The following is an 18,469-nucleotide window of genomic DNA, read 5'->3' as shown; positions in this document are numbered from 1 at the left end:
GCAAACAATCATTCCCACTCTAATTCATACGTATGGACAATACCTTGGACTCAGACAAATGTCTTTCACAACAGCCGCTAGATCTAAGCTTGGTGACTTCCCATAACAGAAAACACAGACACACACAAGCACACTCCCACAGTGGAGTGAAAGCTTCATTAACAAGAGCATTGCCACAGTAATTAATTGCTTTGTGACTGACAGGAAGCCCATTAGCGCCGCAGGAAGTGGACCAGAGCACAGCCTGCTGTACTAACTGGGAGGAGGCTATATAAAAGCAAGAGATCGAGTGAACGTGCTCAGTGTGAAAGAAGATTTACCTGGGAGGTGCTGACCCGCCCCTCCAGGAAGGAGCAGTCCTCCAGATTGTTGGTGCATATATGACGATATTTGCACCAATGACATGGAAACATGCTGCTCACACAGGATGTGCACCTACAAGACAGGAAGTCGGGAGAACACGTTAATATTTTTGGTGTGGAAAATGACATTGAAAGTCCCTATATTAGATGTGTGCTCCAATTTTTGGGGGTTTTATCACTAAAAACAGTTTCTTTCCGGCATCTGGGGTGACGTCACACCTGGGACTGGACGCCCCCTCTGTAGTACTGTGCTCAATATGTTGTTTTATTAAGTGAGTACTTTCATTTTGTAGTTGTTTTTAGTGTCAATGAGCACTTTAAGACCGAAGAGGACGCAAGGACAGAGGAGACTCTGTGGACACGGCGACGACAGGCTTACGAGTTGAGCACGGAGCAATTGTAGAAGGTCAGATTGGTGCTGATGAAGTTGCGTCCCGTCTCACTGGATCGAAGACTGAGTTGGATGTCTCGTTTCTCTCCTAAGAACACAATATCGTCTTATTAGTGTATGTATGTCGCACGTGTGTGCATGACAAGTACAACACGTGTGTGTATTACCGTAGGAATGTGCCGGCAGGTCTCTTAGCGTCGGGGAAGTGCATGTCACCTGATCTTTGCCCACAACCTCTGCCGGGGTTTCGCTGATGTCCTCGAAGACGCAGGACACGCCCCCGGACAGCATAGGTACATTGTGCACGTGTATGGTCAGCTGCGCACAATGAAGTGACTCAATGATATTTCTCTCGGTTGATTGACAGAGGAGCCTGAATGCCACTGTACGTACCTGCGTGGCGGGTGCGGTGACGGACATGTTGCTAGGGGTAACGGAGATGTTGACACACTGCTCCAGCTGGGTGTTGAAGTGCTGAGGCTCTGCCCACTTTTGACATGCTTCCCGTCTGGAACATCTGCGGGGGTCACATGACCACTGATTATGATGTTGGCCCAGAATAGACAAAAATCAATAGATGCTTGACGACTTCAATTGAAAAAAACAAGCAAAGTGCTTTTATATTGAAGGGCAACTTGCTTGATGTTACAGTAAAGAGGAAACGCCTCCACCTGGACTTCAAACATCAAACAGGACCACACACTGTGTGTGTGTGTGTGTGTGTGTGTGTGTCTTCCCATGAGGCCTCATTAACGTTTCTATAAATGCTCACACACACCCGCGCGCAAGCACACACCCACCAATCAGAAGCGAGCGTCAGAACACCTTTAGTGGTTTTGTGTGAAAGAAAACAAAAATGATTTCTAGTTAAATACACTCAGTGCTACTGTACGACTTCCCAAAGCTGACTTTGCATTCCCGATGAGTGTCTCGTGATTGACAGAACATGGAGAACACCTCGTTAACTGCAACAGCATCCAGGCTGTGGTCGTATCCATATAGCACAGTGATGACTACACCAAAACTCGAATGTGTGTGCATGTCTACATATACGGTGTATACCGAATGGAGATGATTCTCCTGAAAGTGGGAGTGACCAGGATGGATAGGATCAGGAAGGAGTACGTCAGAGGGACATTACATGTTAGAGGCCTTGGAGATAAAGTCAGAGAGGCCAGACTGAGATGGTTGGGACATGTCCAGAGGAGAGATAGTGAATATATTGGTAGAAGGATGTTGCCAGGTAGGAGCCGTAGAGGAAGACCAAAGAGGAAGTTTACGGACGTAGTGAAGGAGGACATGAGGGTATTTGGTGTGAGAGAGACAGATGCAGAAGACAGGGTTGGATGGAGAAAGAAGAATATGATTCTGTATATTGATTCTGCACGGTAGTCGAGTGGTTAGCGCGCAGACCTCACAGCTAGGAGACTTGGGTTCAATTCCACCTTCGGCCATCTCTGCGTGGAGTTTGCATGTTCTCCCCATGCATGCGTGGGTTTTCTCCGGCTTCCTCCCACATTCCAAAAAACATGCTAGGTTAATTAGCGACTGCTTTATTTAATTTTTTAAATTAATTTTCATTTTTTTAATTATTTAATTTATGTGCCCTGTAATTGGCTGGCCACCTGGACTGGTGTACCGCCCAAAGACAGCTGGGATAGACTCCAGCGACCCTCGTGAGGATAAGCAGTCGAAAATGAATAATAATAAATACATTTTAGCATTTGTATGTTAATATGAAAACACTTTAATATGCAAATTATCAATAAATATGATTCTGGTACCCGATTCAGGAGTATGAGCCATGTGTACATGATGTCTTACTTGTTGTAGAGGACACACCATCCACAATGCGGGTCTCCTGAGGACAGACACTCGGAACAAGACTGATACTGCTCACATGTCTCCACAGGAAATCTGCTCACCTAAAAAAGCAACACATCATGGCCGACCACGTGTCACACACACACACACACACACATATATATAAATCATGGCTGTATGCTTATGAGTGTGCATACCTGTCTGTCACTGAGCAGGTAGATGTACAACTGGTCTGGACTAAACATCATGTCTCTCAGGATGGGTTTCCCTTCCACTACGGTCACCGTCTCATACAGCAAAGCATTATTGGAAGGCGGCGGGACTCCATCCACGCGGATCTGAAAAACACACACACACACACACACACATGGCATGAACACACATGTACGCATGCATGTACAGTATGTATCATCATGTTCATGACTCAGAAGCACCCACCTACCCCGTGACCCAAAAAAACAACACTGAGGAGGGAGGGGAGGGGTTCAGTGGGAGCTTCTGAGGAGGGAAGCACCGACAGGTAAGAGGAAGTAGTGTGTGTAGTCGCCAGTGTGTTCATTAGCTGTACACTTGGACTTAATTAGAGCTGATGAGTTACACCCCCCCCCAGACACACACACACACACACAGATAGTGAGCAGCATGGGGGTGGGGGTGTCGTGAAAGTAGGGCACTGCAGCAGACTTGAACACCCCCACCCCCCTCCCCACACACACACACACACACCACAGTGGTGAAGATGTTATTTAAAGCAGCTGACATGATTCAGGAAATCACCTTTGGAGGCGTGGATGTGGAATCTAACCCTAACCACACACTGACCTTTAACCTCTCACCCTGAGACAATTTGTCGACCGTCAGTGTGTGTGTGTGTGTGTCTCCATCTCACTTCCTGTGATGCCATGATGATGTCCCTCTGTCACAGCCCCACCCACTTCTGTCATGAATAGCGCCAAATTGGCGATGATGTTACATGTTGAGGCCCCTCCCCCTTTAATAGCAACATTAACTCATACTCATTTACACCACACACAATAAATTAAAACAGTTTTGGCGGGAAGCACAAAAAAATACTGCTGGAATAGGTGCAGATTCTGGAAAATCTGAAAAGGTTTCCGTCTGGGTTATTGTGTGTAGCTGCTCTACAGGAGACCACAACTCGAAAAATGAGCATAAAAGGTCCCCTTTAAGGTTTTGCATTGAACTTTCCACAACAAATGCAATAAGGGCTTTTATGATACTTACATATATGCTTCTTATCGCTTATTCTAGTTTGTGACTCAGATCGCAGTGTTGTTTGTTTCATAGTAGTATTGAACTTTTTTATACAGATACATATATCGTTGTACCCCTGGCGGCTTTTTTACGCCTTTTGCATGTTGTCGTCGTCATTTGAAACCTCATGTTTTTAAATATGATGTTGCCGTCGAAACGCAACCTGAGATACTATGACACTATCGCACTAGGTGATGATGTTGCCATGGCAACACAGCTGATGTCTTTGATCTGCTAATGATGCACTGAAGTGTGTGTGTGTGTGTGTGTGTATGTATGCAGGCGCATATTCAACCAATGTGTTACTGGCTGACGTGTTACAGCAGCAGCGAAGCACACACACACACACACACACACAGTGCACTCAGGTTTCATGGCAGCTGTTCCTGTGACTGGTGAGTCTGTATGTGCACAAATGTGCATTAGTCTTCCCTACATTAATTAATAAATCATACAGTTTTGTGGTAAAATATGGCCTATTAGTCAAATGAACTCAAATATAAATTTAAGGCATTCAGAAAATGCATTGAAAGATGTGATGCTATGTAGTATCCTACACTGGTCACTAGGTGTCAGTAATGTTACTGTAACAACAACAATACAGGCTACTGTTGTAGCTGTACATCAGTTAAAACCGAACTCTGAATACCTAACGTCACTTCCTGTCCGCACATCTGGAATACATTTATTGCAACGCACATGAGTACCAGTCTTATTTATGTGTTAAATGCCTTATTTTCTCTGATCCATTGACAATATTGAGTAGATATTAAGGTTATATATGGAAGGTCATAAACAGGATTTCTGAGGTCCAACTAATATAAACATTTTTGATTTATGAATAAGGAAATTCACCTCGCACAGTCGGGTCTGGAACCTACCAATCCGCATAGACAAGAGATTACCGCAGTCATTCACAACTTGCCCATTTTCTCATGGACCACACGGAGGATGCATGGAAATAAACACAAAATTGTGTGTGAATTAAGATGGCTCACACACACACAGTATTCATTGACAACTCAGAGCCTGAGGCAGGAAGACGAGAAGGAGGTAGAGGAAGACCAGAGAGGGGTGACATCGGGGTATGTGTGTGAGGGGGGGTGGGGGGGCTGTTAAGCTTATTAGCCCATTCCCATCCCCCAATGCACGCATACAATGGACAATAGTGAGACCACCAACTGATGCTATTCACCCTTCAGTCACACATCATTTTTTCTTTGCATTGTGCCCATTTTATGTATTTAGTAAGCAGGAATTACCTTGCTAACTTATCATCGAAAAAAGTATATATACTTTTTAAATATATACAAAACTGCTATGTAACACGGAAAGATTTACAGCTTCCAGTCTAAACTTTTATGATGAACTCCATCGCTCCTTCCTTAACCCACCATTGACAGCTTTTATGGTCGCCATGGTGACGTATGGAGAGACAGAACATGATCGCATGTGAAGAGTCTTCGGGTCTCTTTGGGAGCTGACACATCCACTAATTCTTCCATCGTCTCCACGGCAACAGCATAATAATTAATCCTCGTCTGTATGTGTGCGTGCGCACACGCACGTGCGTGCGTGTGGATGTTTCGGCAGGGAATTCGAGGAACGCTAAGTTATGCACTTATTGAGGCACGATCACACACATACACACACACACACACACACAGACAATGGGAACAGGACGCATCACTTAAGAGACAAAGATGTTTCTGTCAAACACAAACCGCACACACACGCACACACAGGGTTTGTTTCTCAAGGGAAAACTAGCATAGATGACAAAGATGAGAATATCTTTAAAAATGTTCAAATGCATCATCAGTTGTGCCTTGTTTTTTTATTTACCTACCTCGCTAGCTAGCTATGTGATGTAATATGATGCTACTGTCATGATCACGTACATACACGCTAGTGTATAAAGTCGTAGCGGAAGCTAACAATTTACCAACAATAAATCTCTCTCTCACACACACACACACAAACAAAAGTTGCGTTCATTTCATCATCTTTGCTCATTTTCCCCTCTCTGTCAGTCTTAAAATCCATAAACATTGTCCCCAAGGACACACAAACACAGTCGTAAAAGTGTGTGGTCTGAATGGGAAAACTAAGCATTTCGTGCTGCGAGTGCGAGTGTGTGTGTGTGTGTGTGTGTGGTCAGTTGGGTTGACACACCCAGTCTAAATGTGTACACGGGAGGAAATACACACTGGAACTGTACTGTGACTGCCACACGGTAGCACGGGCTGATAGCGCCGCTGTGCTAATGTTAGCTTAGCAGAGAGAAGGGAAAATCTTTGCAAGCTCGTTAAATCATGCAAATGTAATGGGACTGCTGTTGTCATGGGGACGAGGGAAGCTGCTGATGTTTAATTGTTCAAGTATTGTCTGTCTGTGTGTGTGTGTGTGTGTGTGTGTGTGGTCAGCACAGCGTGTCTCCTCTCTACCCCGTGTTTGTTTTGAAAAAAAATGAGCACACACGCAAACCCTCTGGACCAATCAGCACACAGTGGAGTAGAAGCGCTTTCACTATCTTGACATCAAGTACATGAACGGGGGATGCACGGCGGCCGAGTGCAGGCCTCACAGCTAGGAGACCCGAGTTCAATTCCACTCTCGGCCATGTCATGTGGAGTTTGCATGTTCTCCCCGTGCATGCGTGGGTTTTCTACGGGTACTCCGGTTTCCTCCCACATTCCAAAAACATGCTAGGTTAATTAATTAGTGACTCCAAATTGTCCATAGGTATGAATGTGAGTGTGAATGGTTGTTTGTCTATATGTGCCCTGTGATTGGCTGGCGACCAGAAAATGAATGAATGAATGAATGAATCAACTACATGAACGCTATTAAAACCTGACATGATGTCACATGTGACACATTTGTGGAGCTTGATTCCCTTTGAGCAAGGCATTTACACATGACATTGTAAAGCAGGAGTGTCTAAAGTGACAAAATAAATGTGCTGTGAATTTGTTGTTATATATAATATAATATATAATATTATTGTTGTCAATAATAATAATAATAATAATAATGTGTTTGTTGAAACATCTTAGCATATATTGACCTACACTGGATTAGGTTTAGTATCTTTAATGTACAAATTCTATCCATCCATCCATTATTCTGTGTGTGGCCCTGCTGTAATGTGCCCACAAGTGTGCTGGACCCAGTACAGAGGTCAAAGTTCAACACAAAGTCATTGATGTCAAATAACATCAATCATCATCTCCATCATTCAAAGAGCTCTTACCTTCTTGAGTTGGCCACTGCGCGTCCCCACGAAAACCACCGTGTGCTCGCCGTACGTGTAGGCCGCCACTGCGCCCATGCCCTCCGTGCGGTCCTCGAACAACGGGCTGCCCTCGATGACTCGCAGACCGCCAAGTGGCTGATTTAACACCAGACCGCAGAAGTCATCTCCGATCTGCTTGGGCTGTGAAGACGATGATTGTTTCCCGAGTGACTCAACAAGTGATAGTGGGATGTGCAGAGGCGATACCCGGGTCACGTGACTCACTGTATGAATGCAGGGCAGCTCCTTGTTGAGTAACCACGGTAACGACAGTCGTCCCTCACCGCGATAACACGAGCGTATTCTCTCCCTCATGGCCAGGTTGATGTCATGAAGTGTGAACAGACACAAGAGCGTCTCTCTGGGCGGGTTGGAGCGGTTTTTCTGACCCTGAACACACCACAAGCCCAAATAAGAGCGGCCGATCATCGAAGAGGGAGGTCAGAGGTCGCTCACCTGGGAGAAGATGACAAACAGCACGTCGTCGTCCTCCGATAGGCCAAGCGCCTGAGCTAAGCGTCGTCCCGGTTTCTGCTTGTAAGCGGCCTGGACCAGTCGGTATTCCACACCATCCTTGGTGCATCCCAGAGGAAATTCCACATAAGAGTAGAATTCCGTGTCGTTGGAGCACATTCTCACAATCTTGGAGGTGAAGAATTTCTCTCCGCCGGCGTCCATCTGCGTCAGCTGCGTGTCCAGCTGCAGCGTCAGGAAGTAGACGTAGGTGCGGCTGGAGAAGCCGTACACGTAATAAATGTCGAACGCCGGGTAGAGGGACAGCGTGTCCGACGGGATCTTGATTTGAGAGGAGACAAACTCGTCCTGGTAGACCAGCGAGAACATGTTGACGCTCTCCTCGTCGGACACCAACTTCCTGCTGGACAGCGTGGGAAAGTACTCCGATTTTCCGTCGATGGCGGCGCCGATGAAGAGACGGCTGCCGTCCTTGGCTGGTTTCTTCTTCTTGGGGTCGCTTGTCCAGTCGTCCTCGCCGACAACCACACCTGGAGAGCGAGATTGCGGTTACCATGGTGATGCTAACACCGTACATCTCGAGGTCACCGACAATGCCTCAAGCTAGTAATACTACCTATTAGTGCTAGTACTGTGTTGATAGTTTTGAAAAGTTAATGCTAGGTTATCAATAATGCCTCACACGTGTATTAATTAGGGATCGACGGATATGTTTTTTTTTGGGCCGATGCCGATACCGATTTTTTTCCATCACCCGTAGCAGATGGCCGATTTTGCTTGGGCCGATACTGCTTTTTGCTGCCTCAATTTACATGAAAAAATGACAATGATAACAAATATTACAGGTCTCAAGTATAAACAAATATTTATTTAAATGTAAACTGAACACAGTAGGATTCAGCTTTCTTAAAGACACATTTAAACGGCATTATCAACTTTAAAAGGAATAAATATTTAACGATGTTTAAGTTTAAGTTTATGTATCATCGATGTGATGACTGCTCCTCCACAGTGTGACGCACAAAAGTCGAACACGTACCCTTGTTGTGATTCACCACTGTTGCGGTGTGGGAGGGGTACCGCTACTACGTGTGTTTGTAGGGGTCCTCCGGCGACACAAAGCTGCCCGGCGGATGCCTGTCTGTAAATCATGCGGCGGAAAAATACATAGGCGAACCTCCGCACGTATCGGCCGATACCAATTCAAGTAAAGAACGCAAATATTGGTCCGATATATCGGCTGGTCGGTGTATCGGTCGATCCTTAGTATTGATGAATAGTTGGTCAACTTTGAGATCCCACAAGCTACCACGAAAACAACAGGACAGACCGAAGAATAGCAGCAGACCCAAATAAGGTATTACATGTTATCATCAGGGCGGCACGGCGGTCTAGTGGTTAGCGCACAGACCTCACAGCTAGGAGGACCAGGGTTCAATTCCACCCTCCACACAATTCTCTGTGTGGAGTTTGCATGTTCTCCCCGTGCATGCATGGGTTTTCTCCGGGTACTCCGGTTTCCTCCCACATTCCAAAAACATGCTAGGTTAATTGGCGACTCCAAATTGTCCATAGGTATGAATGTGAGTGTGAATGGTTGTTTGTCTATATGTGCCCTGTGATTGGCTGGCGACCAGTCCAGGGTGTACCCCGCCTCTCGCCCGAAGACAGCTGGGATAGGCTCCAGCACCCCCCTCGACCCTCGTGAGGATAAGCGGTAGAAAATGAATGAATGAATGTTATCATCAACATCTTGTATATAAAAAGATAAAAATGGGGGTGTTGAAGCGGGCCCGCCCATTTGACACAAACGAGGGAGAAGACCCGCCCACCTGCCATCCCGTCAGCCTCCCTGGCACCAGAGAGATAGTGCTCCTTGCGGTGGTGAGGCTCCCCCAGTTTGAAGAGGTCCTCCAAGCGAAGAAACTGACAGACGCCCTGCCAGATGGAGCCGCATGCCACCAGTCTGTTCCCGGTGTAGTCCACCAGGAGCAGCTTGTTCACGTTGTCCAGCGACTCCAAGCTGTCCACACACACACACACACAACACATACAAAGGTAAGAAGACAGACAGCAGAGACAGTTAAGCAAGACAATGAGGCGAGACACACCGGTGAGCGCACGCCCTAACGCTGGGTGGGGGGTAACACTTAGCGTTGTCCTCCACCGGTCCGGTCATGTGGCTCCTCAGCTCAGTCAGGTTGGCCGACAGTTTGAGGACCCGGTTGACGGCTCCGACAAAAACCTCACCCGTCCTCTTGTGGACGGTCAGGTGGGTGAGGGAGGTGTCAAACACTTGGTACACCGCTCTGCCACCTGCCGCCACCAGGGGGGGAGGAGGCGCCGCCGGAGCGGAGAGGAGTGGGGGGGAGAGCAGGAGGAGTGAGAGGTAGGAGAAGAGGAAGGGAAGAGAAGCAAACATGGCGGGAAGCGGAGGAGGGTGGAAAGAGGAGGTGCTGTCCACAGGTGAATGAAGAGTGTCAGCAGGTCATGGCTGCCAAAAAAAAAAAAAGAAAGATGGCTGCCATTAGTCAAGTGTGTTTACAAAAGGACATGTGCCGCAACGGCATGTTTTTCCCATCATGCACCAACATAATCAATTACCACACACATGTTTTTTACATATACACCAGTATAGAGTCTTCCAATGATAATAAAATTACTTTCACAGTATCAATTATAAACGTAAACAATACATTAAATGAATGAAATGCCGTCATTGTGAGAAGGAGGAATGTTCCATGTAGGGAAGCATTTACTAGACGGACCGTTCAATATAAACACTAAACCGCCTCTTTCCGAACTAAACAGGTTGAAATGGCGATAAACACCGGCGAAGGTTAGCGTCACACTAGAGAGCGAATGGAAGCTAGCAGCGTTAGCGTCGTTTAGCATGCTAGCATGGTATGAGTATATCTTCACCGCTTTAATGTGAGGGCCGTTTCACAATGCGGGATGACAGTGTGCAAGTTATAAGCGAAGACAGGAAGCACATTATAACTCGGATATACTACCGGCCTTCAAAATAAAAGCGCCGTCAGCCGTTTAACTGTGTAAATAACAGTGTCATAAAAAATATCTACATATACAGATGGAAATTCATGGGTGACGACATCCTCCTTAATTATAAGCACCGGTATTACAGTTTGTTGAAGATTTTGTAGCAATGTGTGCAGAATCCGACATCCCATAAGAAAAGTTAGCTAGCTTGTTACCAATAAATAAATGCTGTCTTCACATATGCATGATGATGGATGGTCAAGTGAAACTGAGGAGCGCGCCTCAAGAAAACACACACACACAGATCCATCTGTCGACCCCTCCCCTCTGGTGGGCCCCCTTAGCTCAGCAGGCTAATTAGCTAATGTGCTGATCTTTCACTACTTCTGTAGGTTGCTGTGTGTGTGTGTGTGTGTGTGTGTGTGTGTGTGCAGTCATGGTTACTACTAGAGTAAATCTTTATTAGAGCGACATGGTGGATTCCGTGTCATTAGCCGCTAATCATCTTGATTGCAATGGAAGTCAATGCATGGGACGCTGACACATGCTAAGTTGCATCAAAACATTACAAAGAAAAGGCTATAAGATGTAATGTTAAATGATATTGTCGGCCTTTTTATTTGCATTAATTTTGACATTTCATATGTCCAGGACTACTTTGAATTTATTCTTGTTGTGTTTTTAGTAAACTAAAAAAAAGTGAAGAATATCAAATGTGGCTCCATGGAAAATGGTGACATTCCCGACATTAGCAAAGCAGTTAGCACATGAACTAGCACCACAATACCCAAGTGAGGAAATGCATGCTTTTGAAAACAGTTAAAAATATTGAACTTTTTGTAATCAAAACAACAGCCTGGTCATCCAAGTTGACAATCATTGCAAATGTTTTCTGCGATTATATCACCCACTGTCTGCTCTAACACCAAACATCTTATTTGCCCTTGCAAGTGCCTTAGAAAAACAGATCCAACCTTTTTTTTGTTTTTTTTGTTATTCATAATTTTATGGAAAAAAACTGAACTGTGGTAACTGGGTCTTGGAAGCATGAATATTTTCCACTTTCCATACTTGAAAATGTATCAAATCAAATTTCGTCCTTTTCCACACTTGCATCGGAACACTGTGGTTTGCCAGCCAGAAAACACACGTGTGACCTGATTGGTCAGTACAAAGATAAGTGGGCGGGGACAAAAAGACACCAGACTGGCTGCACCAACATGTCCATTTTTCCTTTTTCCTCTGTCACCAACTTTGAACATCCCAGAACATTCCTGCTGGTGCAAAACGATGTCTGACAACAACTGATGATGATCACCATGGAATCAACCCCGTTATTTGTTTCCTACCAATCCCGTGCTCTGATTGGCCGTCACACTCGACAGCTAACCAAGTCAATTAGGATCATGAGGCTCAAGCGGTAATGTGGGAAGAAAAGCAGACTAAAAAGATACAGGCCAACATTTATACAGTCATCCAACTGGCAAGCGACGGTTGCTATGGCATCAGCAGCAAAAGGAGTGGCTAAGTGTGTGTGTGTGTGTGTGTGTGTGTACCAGCCAAAAAAAAAACTGTTTGACCTTGGTTTTATTACTAACCCATAAAGATATAAAATCATAATACATCTCCCACTGTCCAGCTACTTCATAACACACATAAAAAACACACACAACGGTGCTGGAGGTCAGAGGTCATCAAGGACGGAAGCGAAGGGGGCCAAGTGATTGTTTCCTTTTGGTTGTTGAGCTCATCCTGTCTGAATGTGTGTGTGTATGTGTCTGAGACACACAAAATAGGTCGGATAGCATGGATGACAACATGAATAATATACTGTATGTACATGAAATACAGAAATATATGCTAAATATACACAATAGGAGCGTAGGAATGTACGTCAACACTAACATATGACAACCATCCTCCAATCCCGCCACTGGCTCAGTGCTTCCATAGTAAAGCCTCGTCTACCTCAAAGAACTCATCCTTCAGCAAAATTCATCCCGCAATCTCCGCTCCAAAAACAGCAACCTCCTCCATATCCACACCACTAAGCTCCATGCTAGATGAGGCTTTCTGCTCAGCAGCTCAACCGCCTCTGGAACTTCCTGATCATTTCAAGGCTTAAAAAAAAAATTAACAATGAAAAGCACCAGATGTATATTCTATTATAATAATACTAACCTTTGACCCCTGAGCTACCTGCAGCACTTGAGGTCAGTTCCAGCCGCACACACGCACAATCGATATTCCATGATAAATGCTGTGACATATTTCCAGTAATAACATCCTGAGGAAGATTCCCCAGAGCAGACGGAGGAAATGTCATTAGCAACACACACACACACACACACACACACACACACACACAGGTTAACCATGTGTAAATGAAACAGAATGATGTCACAGGTGGTGTCATCAACCCACATTTGTGGAGTTGATTGATTTTCATTTTTCCGTAAGCATAACTGGCAGGTTCAAAGCTTCGTGCAAAACATTACGACCATGACAGAGGTTACTCAAGGTCAAGACATACACATGTTCCTTATATACAGTATACTGTACGTACATCAGTAAATGCAGCGGTACGTTGTGTGCATATCACCACAGTACAAGTATATACTGTATCAGTACTTTATGTGTATTAGTATCTATACATTACTAAATGTGTATCATATTTATAGTAGGAGTATTGCAATATTTTACCTTACAATGGATTACAAATATGCTTTGCTGTCTATTCATTCATTCATTTTCTACCGCTTTTCCTCACGAGGGTCGCGGGGGTGCTGGAGCCTATCCCAGCTGTCTTCAGTCGAGAGGCAGGGTACACCCTGGACTGGTGGCCAGCCAATCACAGGGCACATAAAGACAAACAACCATTCACACTCACATTCATACCTATGGACAATTTGGAGTCGCTTATTAACCTAGCATGTTTTTGGAATGTGGGAGGAAACCGGAGTACCCGGAGAAAACCCACGCATGCACGGGGAGAACATGCAAACTCCACACAGAGAGGGCCGAGGGTGGAATTGAACCATGGTCTCCTAGCAGTGAGGTCTGCGCGCTAACCACTCGACCGCCACCGTATTTGCTATGTATTGATTTTTAAAAATGATTCCAATATGGCTGCCTGACACCTTTTTCACCATTTCTGAATCACGGACGAAAATCGGCCAATCAAAACAGAATTCACGATTAAACGTGGAATCTCACAGGAATGAAATGATGTCATCACGAGGAGAAGGAACGTTGGTGTGGGGAAATATTTCCCCGGCGGACCGCTCAATTGTATCAGAAGCAGGTAAATTAATTATGGATATAAACAAACAAGTCTACAACAATGAATGACTAATGTTATTTGAACCAAGTGCAAGCAAGACTTCTGGTTGAATTAATGAATGACATAACAGGTTGGATTAAATCAAGGCTGTGATTAATTAACTCTGAGCTGGGGTATACTATGGCTAGCTGTTGGGGAAGACGGTTCTCCAATATAGGGTGTTGCCATGTTGTACTGACTTCATGTTATGTTGTACATTTAATGCTTTAGTAGCATGATAATCCAAGGAAAGATGTAGGTGTTCTATTCTGTTGGTAGATGAAGAAAACCTTGCAATTGCCAAGTGTGAAATATACAAACATGGTATCTTATGCTTATGGACATGGCCTCTCGCCACTATTTCACACAGAAAGCTCTGCCAGCGTTTTGTAAGAAGATACTGAGGGCCTTTATTTTCTTATTTGTTTACATTCCTGCTGGGTATTTTAAGTAGAGGTAGGAGACCCCCCTTGGGGCATCTCAGTGTGGAGTTTGCATGTTCTCCCCGTGCATGTGTGGGTTTTCTCCGAGTACTCCGGTTTCCTCCCACATTCCAAGGTTAATAGGTTAATTGGTGACTCCAAATTGTCCATAGGTATGAATGTGAGTGTGAATGGTTGTTTGTCTATATGAAGACAGCTTGACGGTGACCGAGGTGAGTCCAAGGAAATAGGTGCAGATTCTGGAAGATCTAGAAAGTTTTCTGTGCGGGTTATTGTGTGTAGCTGCTCTACTATAGGAGTCCAAGGTATTTGTCCATAGGTATGAATGTGAGTGTGAATGGTTGTTTGTCTATATGTGCAGTGTGATTGGCTGGCCACCAGTCCAGGGTGTACCCCGCCTCTCGCCTGAAGACAGCTGGGATAGGCTCCAGCAGGTATAGAAAATTGATGTTGCACTCAAGTCCAAATAATTTATTTTCTTACTTCTATCTCAGTTAGCTCCTCCGTTAAAGTGTTAAATGTTATAATAAGGTCAATAAAAATAATACGGTGATCGAGTGGTTAGAGCGCAGGTGGGAGACCCGAGTTCAATTCCACCCTCGGCCATTTCTGTGTGGATTTTGCATGTTCTCCCGTGCATGCGTGGGTTTTCTCCAGTTTCCTCCCACATTCCAAAAACATGCTAGGTTAATTAGCAACTCCAAATTGTCCATAGGTATGAATGTGAGTGTGAATGGTTGTTTGTCTATATGTGCCCTGTGATTGGTTGGCCACCAGTCCAGGGTGAGGATAAGCGGTAGAAAATGAATAAATGAATGAAAAAATAATATTGGATCAGTTTAGTCGCTCTTCTTTATTTATTTTTAATGTATTAGACGTATCCAATCAGGACTCGGTATCGGCCTAGAGGGATCACTGTATACATACAGTACATGCTAACATTAGCGTGGCCTGTTGCTGCCCCGAGTGTCCCTGCTTTCTTACAAGACCAGCAATGTCTATTGTTTACATCTGTGCTGTGGAAAGGTCTACACTGCTGCTATCACTACTTTTTTTTTAAACATAATTACCATAAAAAACAAAACAACATTCATTCATTCAAAGATCATATCAGACATTTTGGTGAGGATCTGGATAAAGATGCAGATTAGGACACTAAGGTATTAATAGACTCATCAGTAGTATTTGGTCACTTCTTATAGTAGAAAACATATCAAATGGCAACAACACTGTCAAAAAGTATTAATATGTATACATACAGTACATATCACATGACATCAATAAGAAAACCAATCATGCCTTTGCTTCCTTTCCTATGGATTCGGATCTGGTGCTGATTGGGACTCAAGGGTATGGTATAAACGCTTATCGTTATTGTTTGGACACTTTGTGTAATTCATATTAGAGACAACATATGGCATCATCAGCCATAACTATTGATTATTAGATATAATTGCATCACGTTTGAGGATGACATCATCACATCAGACCATCCATCAATTCAATCATGCCTTTGCTTCCTTTTCTACGGCTCAATTGATCATCGTATTGGTAATTATTAGGGTTATTTATTTATTACATGGATTATAGATGAGATTAGTGACGTCAGTTGTGATCAAGCACTGTATCGATGACGTATTGATTGGTTGAGTGATTGATTTGCTAGGTTTCAATCATCACATGCAGATGACCGAAGGAGGCCACGGTTCCTTGGACGACCCGCCACCCCCCCTTTGTTCTTCTTTAATGGATCGGCGTCTGGATTCCCTCCCCTTTTCCTCCCCCAACACACACGGACGCTAATACGCATGTAAAGGCCTCATTCACGTCCTTCTTTTTTTTGGGGTGGGGGGGGGTCCCCGCGTGTCGTTTGGTCTACAGCGAGCAGCCCCACCTGGACGTTCACTCCCTTCTCTCCAACCCCCCCCCCCCCTCAAAAAAAACACTCGACAAACCCCCACCCCCCCTCCAAGCAACCGCACCCCCACCCCCACGAGTGCTCGTGCACCTACCTGCAAGGAGTCAGGATGGACAAAAATCAATCCAAGGAGTCTCATTAAGGCGGCGGGAAAGCAGCCGGTACCAGAACCAGACGTCCTGTAGCTTTCTGTATGCCGAGCGCCTTCGGTACTTACTGGTACCGGTACCACACGACGAATAAATCCACGGGAGAAATGACACGAATCGAACACAACCTGCCTCGTTTTAATGTGTGTGTGTATGTGTGTGTGCGCGCGCGCTCGTCCCCGTCTGGACAATACCACTTTGTGGTTTATGGACGGGGAGAATTGAGACGGCACCGCTATTACTACTGTATAAAATAGCCTCAAATAAATATAAGTTATTTTGTAAACATGTGTTATGTATAATGTTATATTTAATTTAATCGCTGACGTCTGGTATGCTAACTTGCCGTAAAATGTACAAAGTGATGCGTTTAAGCTAAACGAACACACCCCCCTTCAGAGAACTGTGTGTGTGAGTTGGTACGCTCCATCCAGAATCTGCTGTTTTTCTCTTTTAAGCAGATGTGGAGAAACTGAGACAGGGACAGACAGATAGACAGACAGACAGCGACAAACAAACGGGCAGACAGGGAAAGACAGATAGACCGAGTAAAACGGAAAAAGGGAGCGTTGGTGTAACACATTCAATGGAAACCGGCAACATGGACGACATTACACACACTGCTGCATCACACATTCACCACTACAGTCATGATAATGAATTGGACATTTCTACCAAAGAGAAATTGAAGAAATGTTGTATATTTTTGTGTCAGTGAACAACATCAAGTTGTGTTTGTTCCATAGAACAACAGCATGAACGGAGTGAGCCCTTTTAGTCAAGCTCTTGTCTTCTCCGTCTCCTCTATCAATGAAGACTGTGTCACATGGTGCCAACCAGCAGAACCAGAAACATTCCTCAGTGGAGGCCCAGGCCCAAAATAACGACGGCTGGGTGTCGTCTGCTTTTTGGGTCGGGACCACTTTTGATGTGTAACATTTAAACCTGTAATCAAACCTCTGTGAGACGCCGCTGGACCGCTCCACTTCCCCCCCCTGTCATTTTCTTAATTGAACACACTTGATGTTTTCATCTCTTTCACTCACACATACACATACACGCACGCGCACACACAATGTGTGTCTCCACAAATGCAAAAGACGAGAAGAGACCCACACACACAAGGAGTCGAGCTGGAGAGGAGGAAAGGAAAGTAGGGAGCAAGGAGACAGAGAGAAAAGAAAAAGAGTTATTATTGAAGAAGCATGATGGCGCCCTCTAGCGGTTACTCACTGAATCCTCACGCACAGGTATCAAACCTGTGAACTTTTCTCCATTCGGATGGCAGCCAGCGGTGGCGATGAGGTTGTTGCCATGGTTACCAACGAGCCGCGCTTTGACCTGATTGTTAAAACGCAACAACCATGAGGTAGGATTTTAAAAAGAGAGCTGCTCTGTTGCCTGGCAACAAGCTCTCTCGGTTTTTTTTAACTGAAAAAGGAATTAAATCTTTTTTTTTTTTTTTGCTAGTCAGTACTTTATCTATGGACATAAACCCAAACCCTGTTTCGGCAGTACTTGCTAAGCTAAACCTCATACTCAATACTCAAGGTACTTAGATGCTCACGGTTCGCATGTAACGGCAGAAATTAACCACTTGTCCACTGTGCAGCTCAGTGACATTTATACATTTTCATTCACTCATTTTCTACCGCTTATCCTGACGAGGGTCGCAGGGGATGCTGGAATCTATCCCAACTGTCTTCGGGCGAGAGGCGGGGTACACCCTGGACTGGTGGCCAGCCAATCACAGGGCACATATAGACAAACAACCATTCACACTCACATTCATACCTATGGACAATTTGGAGTCGCCAATTAACCTAGCATGTTTTTGGAATGTGAACCGGAGTACCCGGAGAAAACCTCAGAGATGGCAGAGGGTGGAATTGAACCCTGGTCTCCTAGCTGTGAGGTCTGCGTGCTAACCACTCGACCGCCGTGCAGCGCTGCTCCCAATTTGCTTTCTTAATTCTTCTTTATTTTCTCCGACCCGTATCAATCCTTGTTGTC

General features: G+C 44.9%; 1 protein-coding gene across 1 annotated transcript in view; it reads right to left on the bottom strand.

Moving 5' to 3' along the window:
* plxna3 (plexin A3) overlaps positions 1-18,378 on the bottom strand; it is a 29,007-nt gene extending 10,629 nt beyond the window's left edge. The window contains exons 1-12 of the mRNA XM_058084203.1: positions 16,402-18,378; positions 9,736-10,118; positions 9,457-9,647; positions 7,607-8,154; positions 7,376-7,540; positions 7,109-7,291; positions 2,775-2,915; positions 2,578-2,678; positions 1,147-1,270; positions 921-1,071; positions 742-841; positions 321-435 (exon numbers count right to left, since the gene is read on the bottom strand). Of these exons, the coding sequence (XP_057940186.1) occupies positions 321-435; positions 742-841; positions 921-1,071; positions 1,147-1,270; positions 2,578-2,678; positions 2,775-2,915; positions 7,109-7,291; positions 7,376-7,540; positions 7,607-8,154; positions 9,457-9,647; positions 9,736-10,046 (2,130 nt within the window). The 5' untranslated portion in view covers positions 10,047-10,118; positions 16,402-18,378. The remainder of the gene's footprint in view (positions 1-320; positions 436-741; positions 842-920; positions 1,072-1,146; positions 1,271-2,577; positions 2,679-2,774; positions 2,916-7,108; positions 7,292-7,375; positions 7,541-7,606; positions 8,155-9,456; positions 9,648-9,735; positions 10,119-16,401) is intronic.
* Positions 18,379-18,469: the final 91 nt, after the last annotated feature.

The sequence above is a fragment of the Doryrhamphus excisus genome, chromosome 10 (genome assembly GCF_030265055.1).
Source record: "Doryrhamphus excisus isolate RoL2022-K1 chromosome 10, RoL_Dexc_1.0, whole genome shotgun sequence".
Taxonomy (NCBI): domain Eukaryota; kingdom Metazoa; phylum Chordata; class Actinopteri; order Syngnathiformes; family Syngnathidae; genus Doryrhamphus; species Doryrhamphus excisus.
The sequence above is the reverse complement of the archived record's forward strand: the minus strand, read 5'-3'. Positions and strand labels throughout refer to the sequence as shown.